Here is a 26685-nt window from a genome sequence, read left to right as displayed (position 1 = left end):
GATTAGCGCGTCATCAATATCGTCAAGGAAGGTGCGCAAAGCGTGGTGACGTTTTCTACATACCGGGTGTGCTTCCTCTTGGGAGTCTGCACAGCTGACTGCTGACTGCTGGAGACAGCCTTGCCCCACTTACTAAAGCTGTGCCTTATCGCCAGTTCATCTTCAAATCTGGGAGGAAGCTCCCTGCATCTGCCTGCACGACTTTTTCCTTCTCTCTGCTAAGTAGCTATCAGAAATCACCATGCCACGAATCGTTGAATGCGTACCAAATTTCTCCGAGGGCAGAAATAAAGAGGTAGGCTTACTACTTACTAAATTTAAATAACGAAATACATCTTAAATAAAACTTTGGCAAAGCACACACAAATCAAGATACTTAGATTAGATCTAGAATATATATATCTAGATATCTAGATATAGATATCTAGATCTAGATCTAGATCTAGAAATCTAGAATCTAAATCTAATTAGCCTAGGCCAAGGACACTGTCCGGCACCGGCTGTCTCCAGCACAGAGCAGGGGTACCTAGCTCGTCATAAACCAAAGCCAAGACTCTAGAATTAGGCTTTCTTGTCAGTTCATGTCAGTTCAATATGAATAGTGTGCTGTCTTAGTGTCTGGGTATTCTTTTACTTCCCCTCCCATCTCAGACACATAGTAGATCTATCTAGATCTAGATCTAGATCTAGAGTCTAGATCTAGAGACATCTGCCATTGGCGTGACCGTGCCCCGAGCGCGACCAGTTAGAATCCCCATTTTTCCTTTTGTGCAGCTCGTGTACAATCTGTTTTATAGAGTTACATGCCTTGTCTAGTTCCACTTTTGGTCTATCCTTTTCCGAGAACGTCAGTCGTCTGCTAGTGCAGCAGTAGAGTTCGGAGTGAAAGGCATCAGAAACATTCTTTATTAAGTTTTCTTCAGTTTCAAAATTAGAGAGTAGCTGGCCCAACCCGCGACCACTTGTCTCTATACCCTCGTTTATTATAAGATAATTGTTTTCATCATAATTTGCTCAAGAAATTATTAGGCTATACTAACCTTTAAATAGTGTACTAACAACTTTCTTGCACCTGTTATGTCTGTGCGCACATGGTCCCGCCCCGTTCCGTATGCGGTCGCGCTGACGGCGTGTGGTCGCCCCAAGGGCAGAACATTAAAATGTTACAATGCGAAATCTGCGAATGATGTTTTGGAATGAGTGACGATATCCTGGTATAAACCGGAAGTTGACATACTGTAGCAATGCCCACCGAGCGCGTTTTGTTCTGCCGATTTTTGGCCCCCGCAGCGGGGGTGTTTCGTGGGACGCACTAACGCAAAGGTTAACTGTTGTCTTCAACTCGCTCTCACGCCACTTCTCGTGAATGGATATGAATGAAACTTGGCAGCCAATCAGAAAAGAGGTCAATTTCGTAGTACGCAGTTTGACAACATTGTACCCATCCTAGAAGCAGTCGAAAACGTTTGCGAAAGTGGTTGATGTGGTGCGCTTTGAAGATTTTTCGGAGCTGTGATTTGTCAAAGTGACTGATACGTTGTACACCATTTTTCTTTATTCCGTTAAAATTTCAAGCTTCTGTGTTCAACGGTTTTCGCGTAATCTTTAAAAATGTGGGAGTAGCTAAGGGAAAAAGTGGCATTGCCATTTGCGCGTGGAGTGACGTCATCAGCCATCGGTCGCCTCCTGCGCTACAAACGAGGTCCGCTTATGTGAACCGGAAAGGGGGGGAAGGATACTTGAAAACTAAACGGGGACCTTGATAACTTGCGTTTATGTTGCATTTTTGTCACAATACAATAGATGTAGTCATTTTTATTTGCTTGATTGCATGACAGAAGAATAGAAACAGAAAAGCAAACATCTTGAGAAGTGGTATGGCATTGTGTTTGCGTTATGAAAGCCTATTCCTCCCTCTTGGGAAAGCACACAATTCGACTCGTCCTGTGTGCTCTGTTTGGAAAAGTGAGGCATTAAGATTGTTATTAAAGAGTATGGTACTTATTTAGTCCAGTCTGGGAAGATAGTCCCGTTTATACATTGTTATCGTTCATGCGTGCATGCGTGAGTACGCTGCGCGTGGATGTGTTTTTTTGGCTGTGTGCGCGCGCGTGAGAGAGAGAGAGAGAGAGAGAGAAGGGGTGTGTAAATATGTAAGATTTATTGTATGAATTGTAGCCTACACATGCGAAATATTCCCATGACTTGTAAACTATATTATCTAAACGAATCTTAATCTACCACACAATAGGACACCGTCCAACAATGGATATACACAGAGACGATCTTATTTTCTATAACAAGTATGCATGCTTTTACTAGTACAGAGCTGGATTTATTAGACTAATATCCAGTTCTCTACTTACATTTTTGTGACAAATTGAACCAGAGCATTGCTTGGCAAGGAGGAACCTTTTATGTTACCAAGTTTCATTCAAATATCATGACTTTGAGAGAACATATGACTGATAATCTTTGTAAATCTGTAAAGAACGCCTTTTTTTTACCTGTTAATGTCTTTACAACTCAAAAAGTATGACAGATATTAAAAATCTGACTGCATGACTAGATTCTGCATTAAAAAATGTACTAGACTGCCAAGTTTCATTTACATATTCCAAGAAATAGGCGAGCTATGACAAATATTGTCTCAAAACGCACAGAAAACCGCCACATTTTTACCTATAAACATCTTCATAACTCAAAAAATAGGATAGCTATGAAAAATCTGAAAGCAGGACTAGATTCTGCAGTAGAAAATGTACTGGGTTTCCAAGTTTCTTTTAAATACTCTGAGAAATGAGCGAGTTATGACGAATATTGTCTCAAAACTCACCAAAGATCGTACCATATTTTGTTTTTTTTCCATTATATATAAAAGTGTACTAAAAATTAATTGATTAAAAAATTTGTAACTTTTTTATTTATTGATGGATTTAAAAAATTCAAAAAGTTCCATGCTCTGTGAAGATAAAGCTACAAAATGTACCTATTTGCAAACGCTTTCTGGCAAAAAAAGGTTTTTCGTGGTCATTGCTACATACTGAAGCGCCCCTGAACATGGATTGCCTGACCTATTCTGCCGAGAGAGACCGCTGAGAAGCAAAATACGACAAGTGGTCGTGGGTTGGGCCAGCTACTCGACTAGATTAGATTAGATCTATGTTAGATGTCCATATAGGGCATTTTTTTAACTTTCACTCCCATCTCACACTTGCTACCATGAGTTATGGCCATTTTCTACTGAATATTTATGGGCTGAACATGAATATCAACTTCACTTCCATCACAAATTAATAGCCTAGTTTTTTAAATATTTGATTTTTCTAAATCGAGATAGACGTGCTTTGGACCAATCGGGGGGTTCCAGGGAGGCCTGGGTAAAAGAAAATCTGGGGGGTTACAGGGGGGCATGTTTTGAAATTTTCTTGAAAATAATTGATTTTCAACAGTTTTAGTGGCTTTTTATTAAATATCATGTGTGATCTGCAGCAAACGATACGCAGTTTGACCCCTGTAGCGGTGCATCTGTGTGCGGAAGTGAAAGTAAAAATTTACCCCAGACCTATGGCCTAATTATATGGATGTGCTGAACACGAATTGATTTCTTTTCTGTTGCAAATTAGATAGTTTTAAAAATATTTAATGGTTTTTAACTGAACCCTTGCCACTGGTGGCGCGTAAAACTACCCATATATACCTAGCAACTAGATCTACAGTGATGAGCGAGAAACCGGCCTGCCTGAGACTAAATTGGAAAACAGCATGTTTTACAAGACATTATTATTTTGAAAATCTTTTTGAAATAGGTGCTGGTAATGGGGACCACCCTAGGCCTATATATGTGATTCTGATGATCAAATAAATCTTAGTAATATCACTCTAAGACAAGCTAGGTGGCCGTCTTAGGCAGGACTGATGAAAATGGAGAAAACTTGGTAAACCATTCCCTTCCGAGGTCTCAGTCGGAGGTAGTTTTAGGCTGGACTGCTGTAAGGGTGTTGTTGCTGGTTTTGCTTTGTTGTTATTGTTGTTTTGTGGGGGGGGTTTGGGGGGTGGTAGGGGAAGGGACACACAATGCGGAAAGAAGCCATGGAGAATATTGTAACAACAGGCAAGTTTGATGGAAAGAGAGGCAGAGGCAGACAGAAGGAAAAAAAATACTGGACAACATGGCTAGGAGCAGCAAGAACAAGACACGATTGCTGCAACGCAAGACAGAGTGAAGTGGAGGTCCGTGACCGCCCACACCAGTCGGCAAGGCACCAGATGATGATGAGGGGAAGGGAGTTTTATTGTTTTTGTCAAACGTTCTCTTCTGAGTTCCAAACTGGAGTTGGTTGCAGGCTTGGGTAACATTTCTACAGTGATGTTGTTATCAAGCATTTTTGTTTACGCAGAGGGATGATGTCCTGCGACTGCTGTAATAAAGTTTAAATTTTACAGGATCAGAAAAGTAAAAGTCAGACGAGGAAGAGAAGGTAAAATAAACAAATGGGTCTTGGAGATCGTGCAACACTTCTGTCGCAAGTTCATGTTCACATCTATTGTTGAAGATTGGGTAAACAGTGACTGGTCACCTCACTTATGATTTGTGTTTTGAGTTGTGGGTGGGGCTTGTACTTGTAGGTTATGACGGACCTCATGCTTCCCTCACCAGCAGCTGAAAATTTATTGTTACCCGGTGGTCAACTTGGACAGTGGATGGGACTGTATGGGACCTACCCAACATTTTTGAACATTGGAGGGACTAACAATAATGACACGTGAATGTATTTTATCATGGCCCATCCAGTGTCAGGAGCCAGTACATAATTTATGACAGTGCCCGGCGAATTTGCGTGGTCGTTCTTAGATAGGTTTTATTTTCGTTTTTGGGAGATAAAATAGGGTGGCTTTGGTCCTGTTAGGCAGGTGACCATTTTACACAGTGAAATTATACAGCAAAAACGCAAGGGAGGAAATGGAAAGTGGCCGTTTGTACAGGTGGCCGTCATGACAGGTTCGACTGTATTTTGTATGTGGTATGAAATGGCATTCACAGTAGTCATTGGGAGAGAATGTGACTATGTTACTTTCTAACAGCGCCGAACTTCATTTGTGGCTTTTGCAGGTTATTGAAGCTATAGCATCTGCCATAGCTCAGACATCAGGATGCAGCCTCCTTGATGTGGACCCAGGGGCCTCAACAAACAGGACTGTATACACTTTTGTGGGAAGCCCGGATGCTGTTATAGAAGGAGCGATTAACGCTGCAAGAGTAGCCTACCAGTTGATTGACATGAGGCTGCATCAAGGTACTTAGTCTTTATTGAGGGATAGCCTTATTATTCTGTATTGATGTAAGATTATGAAGGGACTTACCCAAACTTTAAAAAACTAACTTAAATGCTGCTATCTTTAACACTTTGCCATCACAAGGCTCATATAGTAAAAACCCTTACCATCAAAGGCAAAGGCATTTTGGGAGTAAATTTTAAAAAAAATGGGTGGTAAACATTGCCGATCGGCGAGATGAGATGGCAAAGTATTAAAAGAAAGAAATATATATGATAGTGCTTTGTCTATTTCATTGTATTTTTAAAATTCATAATGAGAAATACTTTATTTGTCTCTGGCAATGGTCTTTAATGAGTAATTGCTATTAGAAAACTTGTGTCAACAGGAATTGTTATTTCTTTTGGAATTATGATTGCCCCCTCCCCTTCCTTTTGGCCAGTAATAAAATGGGAGGTAATAAGTCAAAGCAAAACATGGTGGTTTTTGAAATATAGGAGGAATAATTTTGTATTTTCTTGAAAGGGATAGAATCTGGGTATATCATGTAGAAATTTGTGCATGTTTTTCGATTTTGTTGTACTCTGTGTGACATTCTGCTTTTATTTTAACCTTATATTGCAGGAGAACATCCTAGAATGGGTGCTATGGATGTGTGTCCCTTCATTCCTGTCCAGGATGTGACAATGGAAGATTGTATTGCATGTGCTAAGGAGTTTGGGGAGAGACTGTGTGTTGAACTTGGCGTTCCAGGTAAATTGTGGAGGGTCTCTGTGCAATGGAATCTTTGGTAACTTGAGACAGTTGTGTGTAAGGCTACTGGCTAGGATCCTTTTTTTAAAAGATAATAATTTTTTTATTTGGTAAGTGTTTTATAACGCTCGCAATTGCACAAGGTCATATGAGCGCACGGCTAGGATTCTGATAATCAGTTATGAGGAAACTTCCTAAATGTAGCAATGCCCGCCGAGCACGTTTTGTTCTGCCGATTTTTGGCCCCCGCCGCGGGGGTGTTTTGTGGGACGCACTAACACAATGGTTGTTGTCTTCAACTCGCTCTCACACCGCTTCTCGTGAATGGATATGAATGAAACTTGGCAGCCAATCAGAAAAGAGGTCAATCTCGTAGAATGCAGTTTGACAACTTTGTACCCATCCAAGAAGCAGTCGAAAACGTTTCGAAAGTGGTGCGCTTTGAAGATTTTTCGGAGCTGTGATTTGTCAAACTGACTGATACATTGTACACCATTTTTCTTTATTCCCTTAAAATTTCATGGTTCTGTGTTTAGCGGTTTTTGCGTAATCTTTAAAAATGTTGTAGTAACTAAGGGAAAAAGCGACATTGCCATTTGCGCGTGCTGGGTGAACGACCGGCAGCTGGGAAATTACCACTGAGTGACGTCATCATCCATCGGGCGCTACAAATGAGGTCCCGCTTATGTGAACCGGAAAGGGGGGGAAGGATACTTGAAAACTAAACGGGGGCCTTGATAACTTGCGTTTTTGTTGCATTTTAGTCACAATACAATAGATGTAGTCATTTTTATTTGCTTGATTGCATGACAGAAGAATAGAAACAGAAAAGCAAACATCTTGAGAAGTGGTATGGTATTGTGTTTGTGTTATGGAAGCCTATTCCCCCCTCTTGGGAAAGCACACACTTGGACTCGTCCTGTGTGCTCTGTTTGGAAAAGTGAGGCATTAAGATTGTTTTTAAAGAGTATGGTACTTATTTAGTCCAGTCTGGGAAGATAGTCCCGTTTATACATTGTTATCTTTTACGCGTGCGTGCGCGAGTGCGCGCGAGTGCGCGCGAGTGCATGTGTGTGTGTGTGTGTGTGCGCGCATGAGAGAGAGAGAGATAGAGAGAGAGAGAAGGTGGGGGGGGGGTGTAAATATGTTACATTTATTGTATGAGTTGTAGCCTACGTATGCGAAATATTCCCATGACTTGTAAACTATATTATCTGAACGCATCTTAATCTATCACACAATAGGACACTGTCCAACAATGGATATACACAGAGACGATCTTATTTTCTATAACAAAAGTATGCATGCTTTTACTAGTACAGAACTGGATTTATTAGACTAATAAATCCAGCTCTCTACTTACATTTTTGTGACAAATTGATCCAGAGCATTGCTTGGCAAGGAGGAACCTTTTATGTTGCCAAATTTCATTCAAATATCATGACTTTGGGAGAACATATGACTGATAATCTTTGTAAATCTGTAAAGAACGCCTTTTTTTTACCTGTTAATGTCTTTACAACTCAAAAAGTATGACAGATATTAAAAATCTGACTGCATGACTAGATTTTGCATTAAAAAATGTACTAGACTGCCAAGTTTCATTTATATATTCCAAGAAATAGGCGAGCTATGACAAACATTGTCTCAAAACGCACCGAAAACCGCCACATTTTTACCTATAAACGTCTTCATAACTAAAAAAAAATAGGATAGCTATGAAAAATTTTAAAGCAGGACTAGATTCTGCAGTAGAAAATGTACTGGATTGCCAAGTTTCTTTGAAATACTCCGAGAAATGAGCGAGTTATGACGAATATTGTCTCAAAACTCACCAAAGAACGTCCCATATTTTGGGTTTTTTTCATTATATAAAAGTGTACCAGAAATTAATTGATTAAAAAATCTGTTACTTTTTTTGTTTATTGATGGATTTCAAAAATTCAAAAAGTTCCATGCTCTGTGAAGATACAGCTACAAAATGCACATATTTGCAAACACTTTCTGGCAAAAAAAGGTTTTTCGTGGTCATTGCTAAATCCTGCCTGCTCCTCTCTTAGTTTTGCATCCATGGCTTCCTTCAGTCTTTCCAGTATGGTACGACTTAAAATCTTCCCAGGAATGGACAGGAGCATGATTCCTCTAGTTTTTACACTCATGCAGGTCTCCTTTCTTGGGTAGTTTCACGAGCAATCCCTCTCTCCAATTCTGTGGAATTTCTTCGCTGTCCCGTATCTTGCCAATAATACCATGAAGAATCCCTGTCACAGTGTCGATATCCGCCTTGAGAACTTCAGGGGGAATTTCATCTGGGCCGACTGCCTTGCCTGCTTTCTGGTGTTTTATCGTCTCCTTGATCTCCTCTAAACTAGGCTTTTCTTCACTTACCCCCAGATCAATCTCTGGTGGTGGAATGTCAACTGTTTTTCTGGCCTTGGTCTGTTCAGTAGCTCTTTGGAATGCTCCTTCCAGCGTTCTTTCTGTTCGTCTGGATTTGTGAGAAGCTTTCCGTCCTTATCCTTCACTGGCACATCTGCGTTCTTGTACCTGCCTGCAAGTTTTTTGGTGGTTTCATACAGTCCTCTCATGTTTCCTGCCCCTGCTGCTTCCTCTGCCTCGCGTGCTAGGTCATCTACATAGTTTCTTTTGTCTTTCCTTACGCTGACTTTTACCTCCTTCATTGCTTTAGTGTATTCTTCTGGGGCCTTTGCTTTGGCTGCTCTTGTCTTGCTCCTGTTTACCTGATCCTTTTTCTTTTTCCTGTCTTCTATCTTCCTCAGAGTGGTGGCCGATGTCCAAGGCTTGTGCTCACGTTTCTGTTTCCCCAGTACCTCTTGACACACAGTGGTCCAGCCTTCTTTTATTGCCTCCCATGTTTCTTCCACGCTGCTATCCTTGCCTAGTGTTTCCAACACTTGAAATCTGTTCTTAACCGCTACTTTAAACTCCTCTCCTGATGATGGCTCTCTCAGAAATTCCACGTTGTACCGGTACCTATGATTATTGACAATTCCGTGTCTTCACTTTAGTTTTAGTCAGATTGTTGAAATGAGCAGATGATGGTCCGAAGCTACGTCTGCACCCCTGTAAACTCTAACATCCCTTATTGATCTCCTGAATTTCTTGGTACCAAGTCTGGTGGTTCTTCTGGTCGACAGAAGGTTTCTCGGCTTGGCGGCTTCCTTTCGGCTTTCACCACCCTGCGTCATTCTACACTCCATATTCTGTCCTCTCCTCGGTGATGAAAGTCCTCCATCTTCCAGAACTGGCGGTCGTGTTGTTTTTTCTGTTGGTGTTTTTGTAGCTGCTTTTTGTTTTACGGGAAAGGGCTGCTAAGCCTTTGCCTAACCGACCTTAGTCGCCTTCTACGACATGCGCGGTACGGATACAGTGGTCCTATTCTTTGCTCCCCTGTCTCTTGGACAGGGCCCCGAGAACCACACGGGTGCCCCCCTCCCCCCATCCCTCCATATTTTGTTCCCTCTTTATGGTTCTTTTTATGGTCTGCCAATTGGACTTAAAAGCTGCAAATAAAATCCACTTTAGATTATGCCACTAGACCAGATTTTGCTTTTTGCCCTTTTGTGGTTTTTACTGCAAACAGAATTGCTGTTTCAAGATGGTATCTGAATGATTGTTACTGATCAGATTTTCAACTTGATTCATGTGTTATACAAATTTGCAGGTCATTGTAAAAAAAAAGTTAACTCTTTTTTAATGCTTACTTGCAGTGGGTGGTTGAAAGTGGTCTGAGTCATGGATTGGGGTAGCTAGCAGGGCAGGCTTAGCTTATTTCACCTGAGATCTAAACAAATTGTACTTCTCCCATTCCGTATACATTTATCAAATACTTTGTGATGTCTTAATGAGTCCATACTTTAGATAATGAGTCCATACTTTAGATAATCGCTTCTATACTTGCTTCCTATCTTTTTCATTGTATCATATTCCTTATCTATTATACTCTGCTAGCCACTCAAAAATCAGATTTTATTGAAATGTATTTTGAGGAGGAGTTTTCTAAAACATCCATGATTATCTTCCTCAGTGTATTTGTATGCAGACGCATCAACCTCTGCTCACAGGAAGACACTGCCTCAAGTTAGAGCTGGGGAATATGAAGCTCTGCCTGAGAAAGTAAGTCAACCCAGTGTTGTAAGGTGTGATGCTTGGCTTTACTTGCTTGCTTAAGCTGCAAATGCTGTTGGCTTGATCATCAACAAAGTTATTATTTGGTATTTGGAAGATGAATTTGTATGCAGAAACTTGCAGACTGAACGAAATTTACATTAAAAAATTGATAGTTTGAAACTCCCCTACATTCCTTTGCATTCCATGCTCATTGTTGCTTGTTAGTTCACAGAAAAGTCTTGAACTTACATCTTCCTCCATGTCAAGGAAGTGTTGTTGGTGATCTTGATTTTCTTTTTAAATTTCAAAGTGGATGTCATAATTTTTTTTTTATTGTTTTTTTGTAATGTAGGTGTTTTTACGCCTCGATTGACACAATTTAGTTCATTTAGGAGGCGAGTCTCAAACTCTGCCTGTCAGGGTCACCCTAGTCTGAGAGGGATACAACATGTCAGCAGAATCGGTAATTGAACTCGGGTCTCCTGCATGGGACAGCAAAGTGCCTAACCATTACAGCCGCTAGTATGTCATCTGTGAGAAAGTAAGGGTGATATATACTATCCCAGCAAATGAATAAATACCTGTTCTGTTCATCTTATGATAAGTAAACAATGGTCAGTGGGTTGCACACCCACCCATTCTCCTGTTTGGCTTTCAATGTGCACTTTTTGAATTTGATGTTCTCACATGCTTTCCTCCATTTATTTTATTTACAGTTAAAAGATCCATTGTGGCGACCAGACTATGGTCTTACAGACTTTATTCCTTCTTGGGGTGCTACAGCAGTTGGGGCAAGGAAGTTCCTTATTGCATACAATGTGAACCTTTTGGCTACAAAGGAACAGGCACATAGACTTGCACTCAACATTCGTGAAAATGGAAGAGGAGATGAGGAGGTAAAGATTGGTAATCCCCATTTTGACACTGGACAGTCCTGATAGCCTACTTCAAGAATATTTTGTATCAATAGTTTGTTTTGCTCTTGTCAATGTTTGTTAGTTTTTTGTTTTGATTGAAAGATGACATTTTTAAGTCCGTAAAATATCTCTGTGCAAGGTACAAAGTCTCAACTCAGTGAAAGGACATAGTGTGGTATTTCAATAAAGAATTGAAGGCCACTAGTCCATACTTTGAAATACAGCTGTTACAATTATTCAACAGTCTAGTGGTTAGGCTACCAGACTCGTAATTGTGAGATTGCGGGTTTGGGGGTTGGAGCTGTTGGCCTGACGTTGTACCCTTGGGAAAGGCACTTTACACAAACTTTCCTCATTTCACTCAGGTGGGAATGGGTACCCAGCCATAGAGAGCGAAAGATCTTGTCAGTATGATAGTGTTTTAGCACCTTTAAATGGCAGCTTGCACTGTATGCTTCCCAGGAAGTTGAGATTGTTTCAGAATGCTATCAGGTCTGCTAGGGTAATAGTTGAGATTGTGAAGCGCAGAGAGTTTGCTGTTGAGCAGGAATTTGCGCTATACAAATGTTATCTTTTGTTATATTTATGAGAACAGGACATCACTTTTTCACATCTTGCATCCATCATCAAGAAATTTTTTATTTTTTTTATTTGATTGTTTTTACTCCTTGAAAGCTGAATTAGAAATCTGTGAAAGGGGAGCTCTTTTAATCCGAGCCTAAAGCTATCTGGTTTTACATTATTTCTTGTATGCTCCCCCCCCTCCCCCCACCAGGGCAGGGCAGTGCTATTGACTGAAGTTGTCTTTAGGCCTTTCCCTAAGGGGGACATTAATTCTTATTCACAGTAGAATTCTAAATGGGTTGATTTATCAATGTCATGGTCATACTGTGCCGGAACAACTTTTGGGGGAACTACTGCTTTTTCTTTCCTCATCCTTACTATCATCATTTTTTCCTCTACATCTGGTGTATGTTTGTCACTCTCTTGTAAACTGCTATTTCCGGGGTGCCTTGATAGTCAAAGCAGACTTTGTGCTGTTGAGGCTAGAGAGGTGAATAGAGTAAGCTTGATTCCCCGTTTGGACTTCTCTGCTGACATCCACCCCTTGGCGCTCATATTACCTTATGCAGTTGCAAAAGCCATAAAACCTTACTAAAACTAAAATAGTCCTTGTGTGCCTCCCATTGACTCATTCGCTACGTATTATTTTCGGCTTGTGGACGAATTTTTTTCGGGAGGGCGAATGAGATGATGATTAGTGGGCAGTTAAAAGGTCTTTGGGGCGACAAATTCAAATAAATATCAACATATTATATACCAATATTTTCAGTATGGATTGTGGAATACATCTGTAATGTTCATTTATGTATTTTTCAACTTTGGTTCCTGTAAGAGGCGATTATGCAACACAATTTTGATTGGATGTGGATAAAATTTGAAAATAAAAACTTTATAATCTTTGGTGAAACTCAAAAAATATGCTTGCACCTAGTCAAATGATATATCAAAACAACCATAAATGAATATAGAACTGGAAAATATAGAAAAGTTTGCAGTTATTTACATACATTCCATAATATTTGTACATTTGGATCATAACATCCGATATTGAAAATAAATTTTTTAAAAAATAATCTTGAAAAAGGATCACAAACAGATAAAAACCCACTCGTATCTAATATGGAATTATTCAGAATTGCATTTGGAATAAATCTATACATGTCTTGAGTGGCATCTTTTGGGTAATTTCATCAATAAGTATTGATTTTGGAGAAAAACATATTTTGACAATATGAGACCAGATCGTACTCAATATTGACTTCTAAATAAAAGTGCATTGGCAATATGAGTCCAATCGTATCAATATTGTAAAAAAGAGTCCTACACTTCTTTAGTGGGCAAAATAATGATAGATAAAACAAAGTCGAATAAACTACGAAATCGCGTTTCAAAACTGAATCTAAACTTCCGATTTTCAGTGGAAATATTAAATCGCGTTTCAAAACTGAATCTAAACTTCCGATTTTCAGTGGATGCGGATTGGAATAGAATCTAAGCTAAAATTGAAGATCGGTTCTCGAGCCGCCGGGGGTGGCTTAGCGTACTGACAGCACATTAGCCGCGCCGCCCACCACGGCTCGGCGTAGCGAATGAGTTAATGTGAATGTACATAATGGAAGGTAGACACCAAATCCTAAGATGCATTTTGAAGTCGTTGGCCTTGCACTTTTGTTTTAATTTTTTGTGCATGTTGTGCTTCTATGAGGTTTGATTTGTGCTTTTGAAGATTATTGTCTGATCATTGGCCAATGTTCAGTGTTGCTATGCAAAAGCATTACATATGAAAAACTTTGTATTTTTAGTAAGTGGAGAGAAAAGAAAGCAGATTTACTTCGTTAACAATTGGACCAGAAAAATTGTAATTGCTTGAGAGTCATGCAATAAAAATTATATACTTATTTATATTTTAATAGTATACAATATTCAGATCTTTTTTGTGATGGCACTTATGTTTGTTTCCAGCCTGGGAGACTAAAATCTGTGCAGGCCATTGGCTGGTACCTGGAGGAGGCGAATATGGCTCAGGTGTCTGTCAACATTACAGACCATGAAGTAACCGGAATTCATCATGTGTATGAGGAGTGCGTCAAGGATGCTAAGGTATGCATGTTAAAAAAAACCCAACATATTTAACAATTTTAATGAATACAGTCGAACCTGTCTAAGACGGAATCGCAAGGGAGCCAGAAAAAAATTTCGTCTTAGACAGGGGAATTTAGGGGAAGATGGGGGGGGGGGGGAGGGGATTCAAAGGCCCAGCCGGTGGGATCAAGGATCGCTTGTCCAATCAGCAAGCAGTGGTAAAAACTTCACACCTCTCAATTTCTATCCTCTCTGATAATGACATGCGCAGTCTTACTTATCCAATTACCACCAGGGCTCTCCTTTCATAGGACCACTATTTGAGCTATTAAAAACTGAAATGTTTGACATCTCCTTTGCTTCCACCCTTAGCCCACCCATCGGTGTATTAAGCACAGTCAGTCAATGCCACTCCTCACTGCCATGTAATAACAATTCGAGGAACTTTTTTCTCAGCCGACCGTAGGATCGGGGCGGCAGGTATTGGTCAACCTAATTTCATACCTCTGGCTTCTGGCTACCTAGGAAAGTTTCTGTAGTGGCTCGCCACTCGAGTACTCTCATGGGCAGTCATGAGATTTTACACCCACACTACCCTGACCATCTGCATTGCTCAGGGCTCACATGATGGGGTAACATCTACGCCCAAATTGCACTCCTACTCCCCTTCCTCGCCCAGCGACATGGCCATGGCGTTGGGTTTAGAGCCGGTGGAACCAAACTTGCGAGTTTTGTTTCAAATCAGAGCTAAATGGGCAAAGCATTTTTCTGTCTTAGACAGCTGAAACCCTCGGAAGGGAGCGGATTTTTCTTTCCATTTCCACGTTGGACAGGTTTCCGATTTATACAGGTAATTAAAGAGGAATATATCAAGGGGAGAGTGGGGAGGTTCCGTTTAGAAAGGTTTCCGTTTTATATAGGTTTCCATTAAAGCAGGTTCAACTGTACTTCATTTATTTCAACAGTTTCTTAGCATGCACACCCACATTCACCTTTTTTTATTCATTCTTTTCCTGACCCAATCACTAATTCCTTGCCTCAAAAACATCATTAGAATGTTGCACCACAGCACCTTATTTAAACTAGATAACTATATCTTTAAATGTCTTTCTTGGCATGGCAGAGTGTTCATTTGACTGTCATATTGAGGTAGGCACAAATGTATTTTTGAATCAATCTGTTCTTCCTTTTTTTAGAAATGAAAATTCCACTGTATACCTAGTTCATTCTTGGGATTTAAAGTATGAAGAAGGTCAGTTACAGGTAAATATAATAGGTCATCAGTTTTTTTATGCCTCCAGTGTTTACTGAAAAAAACAACCCGAAAACATACACGTGTCCACCCATGAACTTGTTGTCAGTTTGGTTCTGTTGTCCGCAGCTCATGTAGTTTATGTTACGCGAGGCTCAAACTGAGTCAGAACAAGGCAAAGAAAAATGAGTCATGATACTTGTGCTGATGTCAACAACAGGAGAAAAGCATGTTGAGTTTTTCTAGAGCAATTTTCTGTAGCCAGACACTGGTTGGAAAAAACCCTTGCTTTTCTGCTCTTAAGTGTTTGCTGAATCCCAGCTTTCTTCACATTTCCATTTCGGGAGGGGGGTGTCATGCTGAATATGCTGATGAGAACTTTGACTTTGGGGGGCAGAGATTTTAGAACATTGTGGGTCAGTATAATATGTGATGCGACTGGTTTAGGGAATTGTGAACTAAACTAACAAGATAAAGCACAGAAAAACATAGGATGTGAAACATGGATGTACATATACATGCAAGCACACTCTCACAAATGGAAGAAGACGTTTCAGTTTACCTGAACTGTATATTTATAAAAGTAGATTCTTTTTTCCCTCTAAGTAAATATTTTTTCACCATAAGGAGAAATTTTTAACATTATTGTTCATGTTTTGTCTGTCACTAGGATCTAGACTTGGCTGTTGTGGGATCCCAAATAGTGGGACTGGTGCCTTTGCAAGCTATGATGGACACTGCAGAGTACTACATGAAGGCTGAAAACCTCTTCATTTTGGAGGAAGACCAGAAACTCAGACTGGTAAGCATTTTATTTGCTGGGAATAATCTTTGTTTTCCTCATAAGGTCTTTAGAGCTTGGCAAAAACTTGAGGTGAATACATTATTTTCCTTCTTTAATATTGCTCTTCTTCATTCTATCTAGACAAGAAATCGTCTGGATTTCAGAGGATGGCCCACAGAAGCCCTCTAAAACTGAAGACTGTGATACTCTGTACTGCTGCTAATGAATTTGTTATTGCGTGCTATGTTATGTGTGTGTAGATTCATTTCTTGTATTTTTGTCTCGGAGAAAATAGTTTTAAGAAAAAAAACAAGTTTTAGACTTAACCCTATCCGTACGTTGCATTTTACTATCATGTCCATACAATGTGGGGAACTCTGTGCCATCACTTTCAAAAGACGAAATTTACTCGTTAATCCAATCCGTACGTTTTGCATAGCAGTCTGTCATGATTTTTTAAGAAATACTGGAAGTTTCAAAGAGATCTTCGTACTAGAAGTATTCTTAAATGTGAACAATACAACCCCAGGGTTACAAAATTACCCCGGGGCGTACGGATAGGGTTAACAGGTTTTTTAAAATTCACATTTCTGAAATGCATGTATTGTGTACTGGAAAGATTTCTTTTTTCCTTCAGGTGAATTACAGATTCAGATTCATGTCGTAGTGGTATGGAATTTTGAAAGATTTCCTTTCTGTTTCAGGTCATTAATAGATTAGGCCTGAATTCACTCGGAGCATTCAGTCCCAAGGAAAGGATCGTTGAGTAAGTTTTAGCAAATTGAACTTTTTAACACATTACACCCTACTCGCCCGGAATCGCCCAGGAATTTCCTTACGTGCTTCACCTTAACTCACCTGGAACCACCCGCGCTGACCTAGCGTCTTTAGAAACGAAGTCTTGCCTTGATGAGACTCTGTGGCCTAGATTTTGATTTGCATAGTTATCGCAAAAAGTTTTTTCTTTCGTTTTATACCGAAACAAAAATTTTCAGGCCAGTAGTTTTAGTATTAGAATCGATTGAAGTGCAATCGCGTTACCGACACTTCGAAGGTGTCTCGACTTGTTGAAAAGTGACACAATTGAGTTCGAAAAAGGAAATAACGATGTATTTGAGCAAAATCCAGCATATGACTAATCAGATGACTCAGATTTTGATGAAAACCTAGCAATAGTTAGGAGCGATTCAGATTGACCAGATGTAGAAAATCTAGAATTTAGATCTAGGACCCGATCACGAGGCTGAGAGTGAGAGTGACAGGTCGGACTCCCCGATTGAACTAAAGTTTAAAACTTTTCAAAGATTCTGTGCATACTTAAAGTTTTATTTTTTTTGAAACTACATTCATTTTACTTTTGAGCTTTCATTTTTTTAGGATATTTGGAATTTGTTTAGTATTTCTAAAATTGTTTTTTAAACGCTTGTATTCACGGGTTGGGGGTTCCTTTCCCTTGCTTAGGATCTAACAATGGACTTCCCGTCCAGGCCCTTAGGGTGTAATGTGTTAACAATAATAACATGTGTTTCTGATATGTGACAGAGAGAATAAAGTTGAAAAAGAGATTACTCATGATAGGGTTGTTCTGGAATGAAATAGTAATGCGGATTGTAAATTTTCTAATGTGCACGCAGATACCACAAGAACCAGGGAAGTTTGTTTTTGTGCTATGTGTGTCAACACTTACTGCGCTCAGAGAAACAGGTACCAGTAAGCTATGATAGTAAGGATACAATTAAATAGAAATAAAGTTCAAAGAGGAGAAAAAATCGAAGAGGAACAAAGCAGTACTTCTTCACCACATGCTATATTAAATTTTTTACCTCCTTTTTCTTGAGGTAAAGTGTAGCCCAACTCCCTGAGGCGATACTACTGACTGAAGTGTCTTTAGGCCATTCCCAAAGGGGGGACAGTAACATGTTCTTATGCACAGTAGAATTGTAAATGGGCTGATCCATCAATGTCATGCTCATAACTTTGAACTGCAACGGGGAACTGCTGCTTTTTCTTTCCCAATCCTTACTATCATCATTTTTCCTCTACTTCTTTTGTATGTTTGTCACACTCTTGTGACCCACTATTTCTGGGGTGCCTTGATAGTCGAAGCAGACGTTGTGCTTTTGAAGCTAGAGAGGTAAGCACAGTAAGCCTGATTCCCTGTATGGACTTTTTTGTTGACATCCACCCCTTGGCACTCATATGATCTTATGCAGTTGTGAGCGCAGTAAAAACTCTACTAAAACTAAAACTAAACTTAATGTGTTGCCCTTTCTAGCTGACTTATTATAATTTTGTTTCTCTTTGGTTTTTTTCTCCACTTTGAACTTTACTTCTGTTTCTTTGTAAAGCTTACCTGTACATGTGGGTGTTGACACATATCTGTAATGATTGGTCTATCTGGATGAATTTCTTGATGTGTTGTTTTTTGAGTAAGATTATTGAGATTGTAGTTTGTATAACTTTGTACAGGACTGTGTAGGAAAATGTCTGAAGAGAGTGAATAAGGCTCTTGTTTTCTTTTCTTTGAATAGGTATATGATTCAGCCAGAGAGAGAAGGAGCTCTGGTTGGCATGGATCTCAAGGACTTTATCATGACTGTTGGGTCTCGGTCACCATCACCTGGAGGGGGCTCTGTGGCTGCTCTATGTTCATCTTTGGTAGGAACAATGAAGGGCCAGCCTCATATTTTGGTGTCTGAAGTCACATATGTTTGCATCGGCCTACCTGTATATAATATGTTATTGTCTAATTTTTCGATCTTCAATAACAGTCATTCATTATATCTCTTCATGAATTGATTTTTGTTTATAGATTAGATGTTGATTTAATTGCAATGAGTATCACATTGCTATCTCATGCTTCCATCTCTGCTTCCCTGATTTTAAAAATGAAAAAAAATATTGCTTCAATTTCACATGCTTACTATGATGTGAAAGGGTCTTAATCTGATTTTGTTGGAAAATAATGAGGGCTGTTTGAAGATATCATTCACAGTGGGTTGAGTTGATGATTTGGGGAAAAGGGGAGGGGGGGTGGTGGGACAGGAGATTATACTTGCAAAAATCGATAACCTGATGTGAAATTAAACACACCACAGAGAGAGCTACGGTGGACAGAAAAACTGCTTTCAAAGGCAAATCTTTTTTATGCTTACCATTCATTACTTATCTTTATTGTTCTTAAGTGTCTTTGTTCTTTTTGTTTGTTTTTTTGTTCTTAGGGTGCTGCTTTGGGTTCCATGGTTGGGTTCCTGAGTTATGGTAACCGCAAGTTTTCCAATATAGATGGTGAAATGAGACGCCTGATTCCACCTCTGTACAAAGGCATGAAAGACTTGATTCCATTCATTGATGCGGATGCTGCTGCTTTCAGTGAATTTATGGTATGTAGCCGCATTCATATCATCCACCTCTTTGTTCACCTTTCAAGTAAAGCATCGTAAAATTGCTCTGAAGATTTTGCTGGCTCATACAAGTAGCCTATTGTCACAGTTGACAACTTCCATATTATCTTTCTTTAGATGACTTTGCGTTGGGTCATCCATATGGACATGTATGCCATTGTGCTCATGATTGGTTTTGTTCTTTTGAAGGAATGTATTAGTTGTGGTAGGTTTCTTTTTTTGTGAACTTTCATGTGTATTAAAACTACTGATACTAGATACTGACACAGAAACAACAATTCAGAACTCGTCATTTTCCTAGGTGAGCAAATTGCTTGCTTCATACAAATCCATAGCTGCCAATGAGTTGCCTATATAAACAACACAACTCATTTGATACATTTTTTTTAATAATCTGAGTCCGGGAGTCCATTTTTGTGTGAGAAAATATATGTATTCTCTATTTTTCTGGTTTTGTTCATCATGGATTGCTGATACTGAAAAAAATGACAAACTTTCAAGATCGGATTTGCAATTAATAATGAGAACAAAGCCCATGCGAAAATTGAAGAGATCTTTACTAAACATTTCTGACATTATTGTTACGGGTTTGCTTTGAATAGTTTGAATGTATTGACTGCAGAAAAATGCAAAGGGTTTGAAGGGTTTTTTTTTGGTCCAGTGCCCACCATCTTGACCCGCTGCATGGGTAGGGTCTGTTGTGGTTATGAAAAGTTGGCTGCTATGAATTACATCATAAATAAAAGGAGCATCTCCTGAATTTTGAATGACTTAAAGCTTTTAACTTTTTTTTATATCTCATATTTTGAAACTACCATTGGTTGCCAATTTAGCTGCAAGAAGGGAAGCATCATTGTTAAAATGATTATAGAAACATACTGTAGCCATATTTGATTCCTCAGTGCTCTACCTGTTTCTGGTAATCATTGTACTTTTTGCCACTGATTTGTAGTGACTGTTGTATAAAAGTAAGCTTACTTCTATTTTCACTTCACTCATCATTTTGTTTTGTACTCAAGGTGAATTTCTAACGGTCTAAAAACAAACATATCCTTGACATCATATTCACCTGCTCCTTGCTAAAAATGCTATCTTCCAGTTAGTCTTTAGCAACCATTATTTTATCAAGAACACCTTCTTTTTGTATTACAGCTTGCAACAAAGTTGCCGAAAAAGACTGAAGAAGAGAAAAAAGAGTGAGTGGGTTAAATACTATTCTCTTTTTTTTTTGTGTGTGTTTTGCTGTGCATGCTGAATTAAGCTTATAAGCAGTGGCTGTTTTAGTCTCACTATGTACTATGTCCTGAAGTGTTACGGTCGTGTTGACTTCAGTTAAGACAGAAATTTTCTTGCTCCAACATCTGCTAATTGTAGCATCATCAGCTCTCACTGAATCTTGAACCCCCTTGCCACTGTTTTGGAACTTGGATGATTCTCCGTGTTTGTTTTGTAGAGGTGTTTTTTTTTCTCTTGATAAAGAAACATTTGTTTTAAAGAAGAAACAAAACTTTTTACTCCTTGCCAACACCACCATTTGGCACAAAACACATTTAGTGCTCTTGTTTTCGTAACCATGGCAGAGCTTAGAACTTCATCTTACAGTACAGTTGATTTTAAGTAAGTAGGCTACATAGCCATTTTATCTACATAGAACATAACATCGTTTCTTGACTGGCATGCTGTTTTCAAAAGTACTCTTAATATTGATACTGACAAGAATGGCTTCAGGTTTTTTTTATAATGATTAATTTGGGATTTTACATGGATGCCAACCCAAAGGGTCTTCTCTTTTTTATTTTTCAATCTGCTGAATGATCAATAAGAAATGAAACTTTCACATGGGACTTTAAAAAATTTTCACCCCTATTTTACAAGACTAGATTCTTGATCTACCTACTTTAGGATCATGGGGTGTAGAAAATATGGTACGGGCAGGAATCAAATTCAGGACTACTGGTTTGACAGGCAAACATCATATATTGTTTAGGACTAACTTTGAAATGTTCTTCTGGTCAACTTTGTGCAAATGTCTGTTACAATCTTGTTTTGTTTGGCCTCATCAGGAGGGAGGAGGCCATGAGGCAAGGCATGCTGACTGCTGTTCAAGTGCCAATGTGTGTGGCTCAGATTGCTAATGAAATGTGGCCACACTTGAAGGAGATGGCTAAAATTGGCAATATCAACTGCAAATCTGACCTCCAGGTATGACTTAGAGCAATTGCCATGTATACTTATCTATAAGTACAGTCAAACTCTGATTTAATGCGTACTTTAGGAGGAGCATGAAGTTGGCAGTATAACGTGGTTTGACTGTATTTCAGACTGCTTAATAATAAATAAAAGTAAAAAACCTGTTATTTTTGTTTACTTGTCTTCAATCTTAGCTCTTAAAATCAAAACTGGACTAGTGCATATTGACACTTCGCTATCTCAGAATTACAAAGTTCTATCTTCTCAGTTGGCCAAGCCTAGTTTTTGAGAAATTTGACTTCAAAACTTTTGAGTTTCACAACATGTCAAGCTTTTTAAAATGCAATTCTTGGAATTTCTTGATAACAATTAATTCTGAATAATCTTACGATTTTGACAGAGCAGTTATAACTTTGGTTTCTGACCTCATAGTCTTCGTAACTCAAAGCAACCAGAGATGTCAGATAGAACTTTGTCATTCTGAAGTAGTGATTGCCTATGTGGTAACAATGTACAGTACTGGTTGTTTCAATACTATGTAATGTTTTCCAGACGGGAGCTCACATCCTTGAGACAGGTGTTTGGGGCGCCTACTACAATGTTCTCACCAACCTGGAGCAGATCGAGGACACAGATTTCACCAACAAGGTGCATGTCACAACACAATTGGAAATTGTAGAATGAAGTTAATTCAATTTCAAGGAATTTATGGTCATTGAGAACGTTTTTTGCCTTTTTCTGAGTTAAGAAGAAGAAGGCCCATTTGTCTTTGAACATCTCAAAAATGTATTCTGGATAAAAAAATATTATAGCCTAACTTCAATGAAAAGCTTATTTTTGTAAAGTAAGAATAGTTCGCATACTATTTTTCTGTGAATTGTGAATGGGCTGAAATATTTCATTCTGAATAAGATTTCAGTTGCTTCTGATAAAAATAAACAAGTTGTATGACAAAATGTCTTTCAAGTTGATGCACTACAGCACAAGAAAGATAACTGTTTTTCACAAATCCACCCTTTTTTCTTCTAACCTGATTTAGGATTATTCATGTTACAAATGTAAGTTTTTATTTATATGCAAATTAGAATACAATTACAGAGAAGAAAGTAACTTGCGTTTATAGTTGCAAAAAATATGCATGAGGAGGGATTAAGTTTTGAACGATGTAGATTTTTGTTTTTCATTTAAAGATATGCTTTTGGTAGTGAAAAGATGTCAGCACAGGTATTGAGTGGACGCAGGAAAAAACACTATTGGATAACGGATAATAATTAGTGGCAAATCTCAGGGTTTTTTTGGTCGCACAGACATACTTGTTCATTTTTTTATAATTGGAGTTTCAGTACTTAATCACATGATATTCTTTCTCTAAGCATGTCTCATTCCATATTTACTACAAATCTAAATTTTGATTTATGATTATTTCATTTTGCTTTTTATTTCAGGTGAAAGGTGATATTGATCTTGCTATAGCAAAAGCTCAAAAGGAAAAGGCTGAGGTGCTGAAAATCCTGTCTGAACGCAAGGAGTGAGCAAAATGTTCTTTCTTACCAGTTGATATGGCTTGATGAAATTTCAGTGTTAGATCACTGTTCCCTTAGAAAAGTATTATTATTTTGTGTAAAACTTTAATCGATGCCTGCCGTTTTGTAATCACCGGTCTTAACTGACGTTATTTGTTTACAATATATGTGAGATATCCATATTGTGATTGCTGCTTGTGGACACCAGTTTGATGACATATTTTACCGACAAAGTTGCCTCGATACTTCGATATTGTGATTGTGGTACTACTGCTGCGACTGTTTCATTTTTAAAAAATTTTATCGTCATAATCTTTATTATCAGGTCTTAAAATTGCTCAGGTCATTACTTCTGGTCGAATATTATATCCAAGTTTGAAGATGTAATGGCTGTCAGAGGTTGTTTAGTTTTCAACAGCTGTTTTCTCTTTTACTCTTTAAGTTTTCATTTCACACCTGTGTATTGGAGGAAAAGTAATTCTCCTACTCTTTATACCACTCAGCTTTAAATGGCTGTTCTTTGCCTACATCTAATATTGAAAACAGTAAAATATAACAGTATTTTTAAAAGGTCCTAATAACTGGTTACCCTGTACCCATTCAAGCAGCTATTTTAAAAAGATATTTCAGAATGCAGAAGTTTGAAGTACTCTGCTACAGACAGAACTTTTACAGTACTTCTGTACAACAGACAACTCTTCACTTGTCAGTCCAAGTAATATAGTCGTAAAGGTCTTCTTTGATAACAATATAATTGCGTAGTGTTTATACTTGACTAGACAGGTACATTACAATAAAAAGAATTATATGTCTTAAAATGTGAAACATGGTCAGGCTCACCACAGCAAGTGAAAATGTCTAACATTCTGAGTCCAAATGAGTTACCTGTGGTGTATCTTTACATTGGTCTTTGAAATTTGGGCAGATACGTCACATGACATTTATTTTATATTTTGTATCAGTGCCACTACATAGCTCTCCATACAATGTGGGTTTTTTTAATACTCTGTATTTGAAAGATGAGCAGAAAAGTCTAGTGGAGAATCTAAATGTTCAGTCGCTGTTCAAAAGAATGACTAAAAGGGTTTTAACAAATATTTTTAAAATACTCAAGAACAGATTGGCATCAGTATTGAAAGAATGCGTTGTAAGTTTTAAAATGGACCAGACTAGACCCTTTGATTTCTTATGTTTTCTTTTGTTTGTCTTAAGGAAACAATTGTGCCGATATTAGTTTCATATTTACTTTCTGTCGCTTGCAATATGGTACAATGGGTGGAGAAATACATCTGTTAAAAATGTTGTTTATTGAGGAGCCATTTCATTTTTATCTGCATTCCAAAAGCTTGCCGCCATTACTGAAAATATTTTTTTTTAAATTGTTTCCTTTATGCTTGAACTGAGTTGTTTTGAATATTTTAAAAATAGTCAACTGGGCCATATTTCTTTGCATAATATTTGATATTAAAGTTTCAACTTACAAGATGATATTGATGTAAAGGATCATTCCTAAACCTATAGATCCCATAGTTGTCTTATACATTTTTCAGTGAGAAGGAATGAGGCATTTACACACTGTGTGATGTTGCTTGATTACTTTACTATGTAGACGAAATACTAAAGTCTTTGTTCCATCATGAAACTATGGAGCAGAAAGTGGCTGCTTATTTCACAGACTTGCTCTTTTCACTGCCATATGTTTTCCGTTACTGTAGTCATTTTATCACATCTTTGCATCCTTTATCCAACTCATGCTTGTTTGTTGGGTTGTTTTTTGTCATATCAAATCATCATAACCAATATAAGTCCCTCTTTTGCATAGAGATAAAATTAATTCTGATGGATGCTTTTTTTTTGGTTCTTACTACAAAGGGATGGTATTAGTAGGATTGTTCAGTAGTTGGCATCAACTCTCTGACCAAAATGTTCAAAATGATATTTCTACATTACATTTTTTCCTCATCTTGCAAGGGTTGAGAATGAGAAAAAAATTGATGATTCTGATTATAAGAATTGTGAATGTTCTTTGTATAAGTTTCAGTGTGAGTCCTCAACTGTTCCACTGTAACAATTATAGGCTACTTATGCCAGTATATGAGGGTTTTTCTGCAAAATGTTTTCTGTTGAAAACAGTTAACCTTGCCATATTCATTATATATTGCATTTCAATCATATAAAAAGGTGAAATACGGCTATTGGACTACATTGTTTTTTGAGTGTCTTGTGGGTGACCAGTCACTTAGGCTGGAAGGTGTCCATACAGCCTCAGTGTCTTGTGTGGCAAGAACCAGTGGAGTGATAAAGAGGGTAGACTGCAGTTACTAGTTAGAATAATCGAGTTTCATCATGCTTTGTTTATCACAGTATTTTGTGTTGGCATGGTTTGTATTGTCAAAATCTAGTGCATTTTTGCAACCTTCAGTTCATGACTGTACTAGTCAGAAGAATTGAAATCCTCAGTTCATAAGTTTAGAAAATTACTTTCATCGTTTAAAATTATGGTATACAGTATGCAGAGACTTTTTTTTTTATGTAGAGACTTTATGTAGGCCTACTGTATAATCCACTTATATCGACAGCTGATGTATCAACATTTTGACATATTTTCCAATTACGAAATTTTTCCTTCAATATCTTCACTAAACAATTTCTCTTATCGACTTTTTTCGGCCCACTATGCTTTATCGACATGCTTCCTGGGTACCTGGCGAAGCCCACGAACATAAATGGGGAAAAAAAGGCGCCGCTCGGTCTTTGGTACTGTAACTCCCCCCCCATCAATGGAAGCAACCAGCTTAAAAAAGTAGTGTTGTCTTTTTACCGCTGACCTCCCCTTGTTTTTTCCTCTTTGGCTTTATTTTCATTTATCATCATTTTTATCTCGACATCAAATCCACTTCCCAAGGCATGTCGATATCAGTTAGGATTATACTATAGTAGAGAATGCTTTGTTTTGAACAGGTTTTTTGTTGTGTTTTTTATAGTCCAAAGTTCTATTTATTTTTTTCTGACAAAATCAAAATGTGTTGCATTTTTTAAGGTAATATAAAACACTGAGTACTCTTTGCACAAGGGAAATGTTCAGTCCCTACTTGAAGTGCTATCTATTCTTCTCAGACAAGTCTTGTTCTTTTTTAATTTGTCTTTGTTAACTTGTTTTCTGGGGGTTTTTAAACTGCTATGTGAAAAGCTCACTGGGATTTGCTCATCAAGCGAATTAATGTATGTGTTGTTTTTGGAAAACCACAAGTATTCATATTTTTTTAAATTTCTTTTTTGTTGCCCAATATGTATTTTAAAATTTCACCTTGTTTTTCTTCTTTTATGGTGATTTGGTTCTATGCAATTTTTTAAAAAGTTTTGTTTACTGTCTTAATCCTTTGTATGATGATGATTTTCTCACAATGCCTTCCAACTTCTGTTGACTATCAGCAAAGAAATATGTGTTGTTGATGTACTTCATTTACAATCTTCAGTCTTGTTGATGTACTTCATTTACAATCTTCAGTCTTGTTGATATACTTCATTTACAGTCTTATCTTCATTTGAATGGTAGTTGGTGATAATGCTTTAATTAAACAGCTGAACAGTAATCAGGATGTTTGTTGTTGCAGAAAAGCAAGTTTTATTAATTGTGTTTTGATTATAGGGTCAGGAAAAGTTAGAAATTCAACATCGCAGGCTTTATTCTTATGAGAAAAATAGTTACTAGCATTGACAAGGTAAAGAGACCTTGCATAAATAAAGGAATAGGAGATATAACAGAGGGGAACAAATTCCTACCAGAAGGACTGGTTTATTTTTTTAT

General features: G+C 38.1%; 1 protein-coding gene across 1 annotated transcript; it reads left to right on the top strand.

Annotated features, from left to right (window-relative positions):
- Positions 1 to 73: 73 nt before the first annotated feature.
- On the top strand, positions 74 to 24250 carry LOC101852290 (formimidoyltransferase-cyclodeaminase). Its single transcript, XM_005089898.3, has 14 exons — positions 74 to 295; positions 5114 to 5297; positions 5902 to 6030; positions 10079 to 10167; positions 10878 to 11057; positions 13605 to 13742; positions 15647 to 15778; positions 16465 to 16526; positions 18292 to 18418; positions 18982 to 19143; positions 20317 to 20360; positions 21228 to 21366; positions 21907 to 22002; positions 22800 to 24250. The coding sequence occupies exons 1-14, from the start codon at positions 242 to 244 to the stop codon at positions 22884 to 22886; spliced, it is 1623 nt and encodes a 540-aa protein (XP_005089955.1). The 5' UTR covers positions 74 to 241; the 3' UTR covers positions 22887 to 24250.
- The last annotated feature ends 2435 nt before the right edge of the window (positions 24251 to 26685 follow it).

The sequence above is a fragment of the Aplysia californica genome, unplaced genomic scaffold (assembly GCF_000002075.1).
Source record: "Aplysia californica isolate F4 #8 unplaced genomic scaffold, AplCal3.0 scaffold00010, whole genome shotgun sequence".
In the NCBI taxonomy this organism is placed as follows: domain Eukaryota; kingdom Metazoa; phylum Mollusca; class Gastropoda; order Aplysiida; family Aplysiidae; genus Aplysia; species Aplysia californica.
The sequence above is the reverse complement of the archived record's forward strand: the minus strand, read 5'-3'. Positions and strand labels throughout refer to the sequence as shown.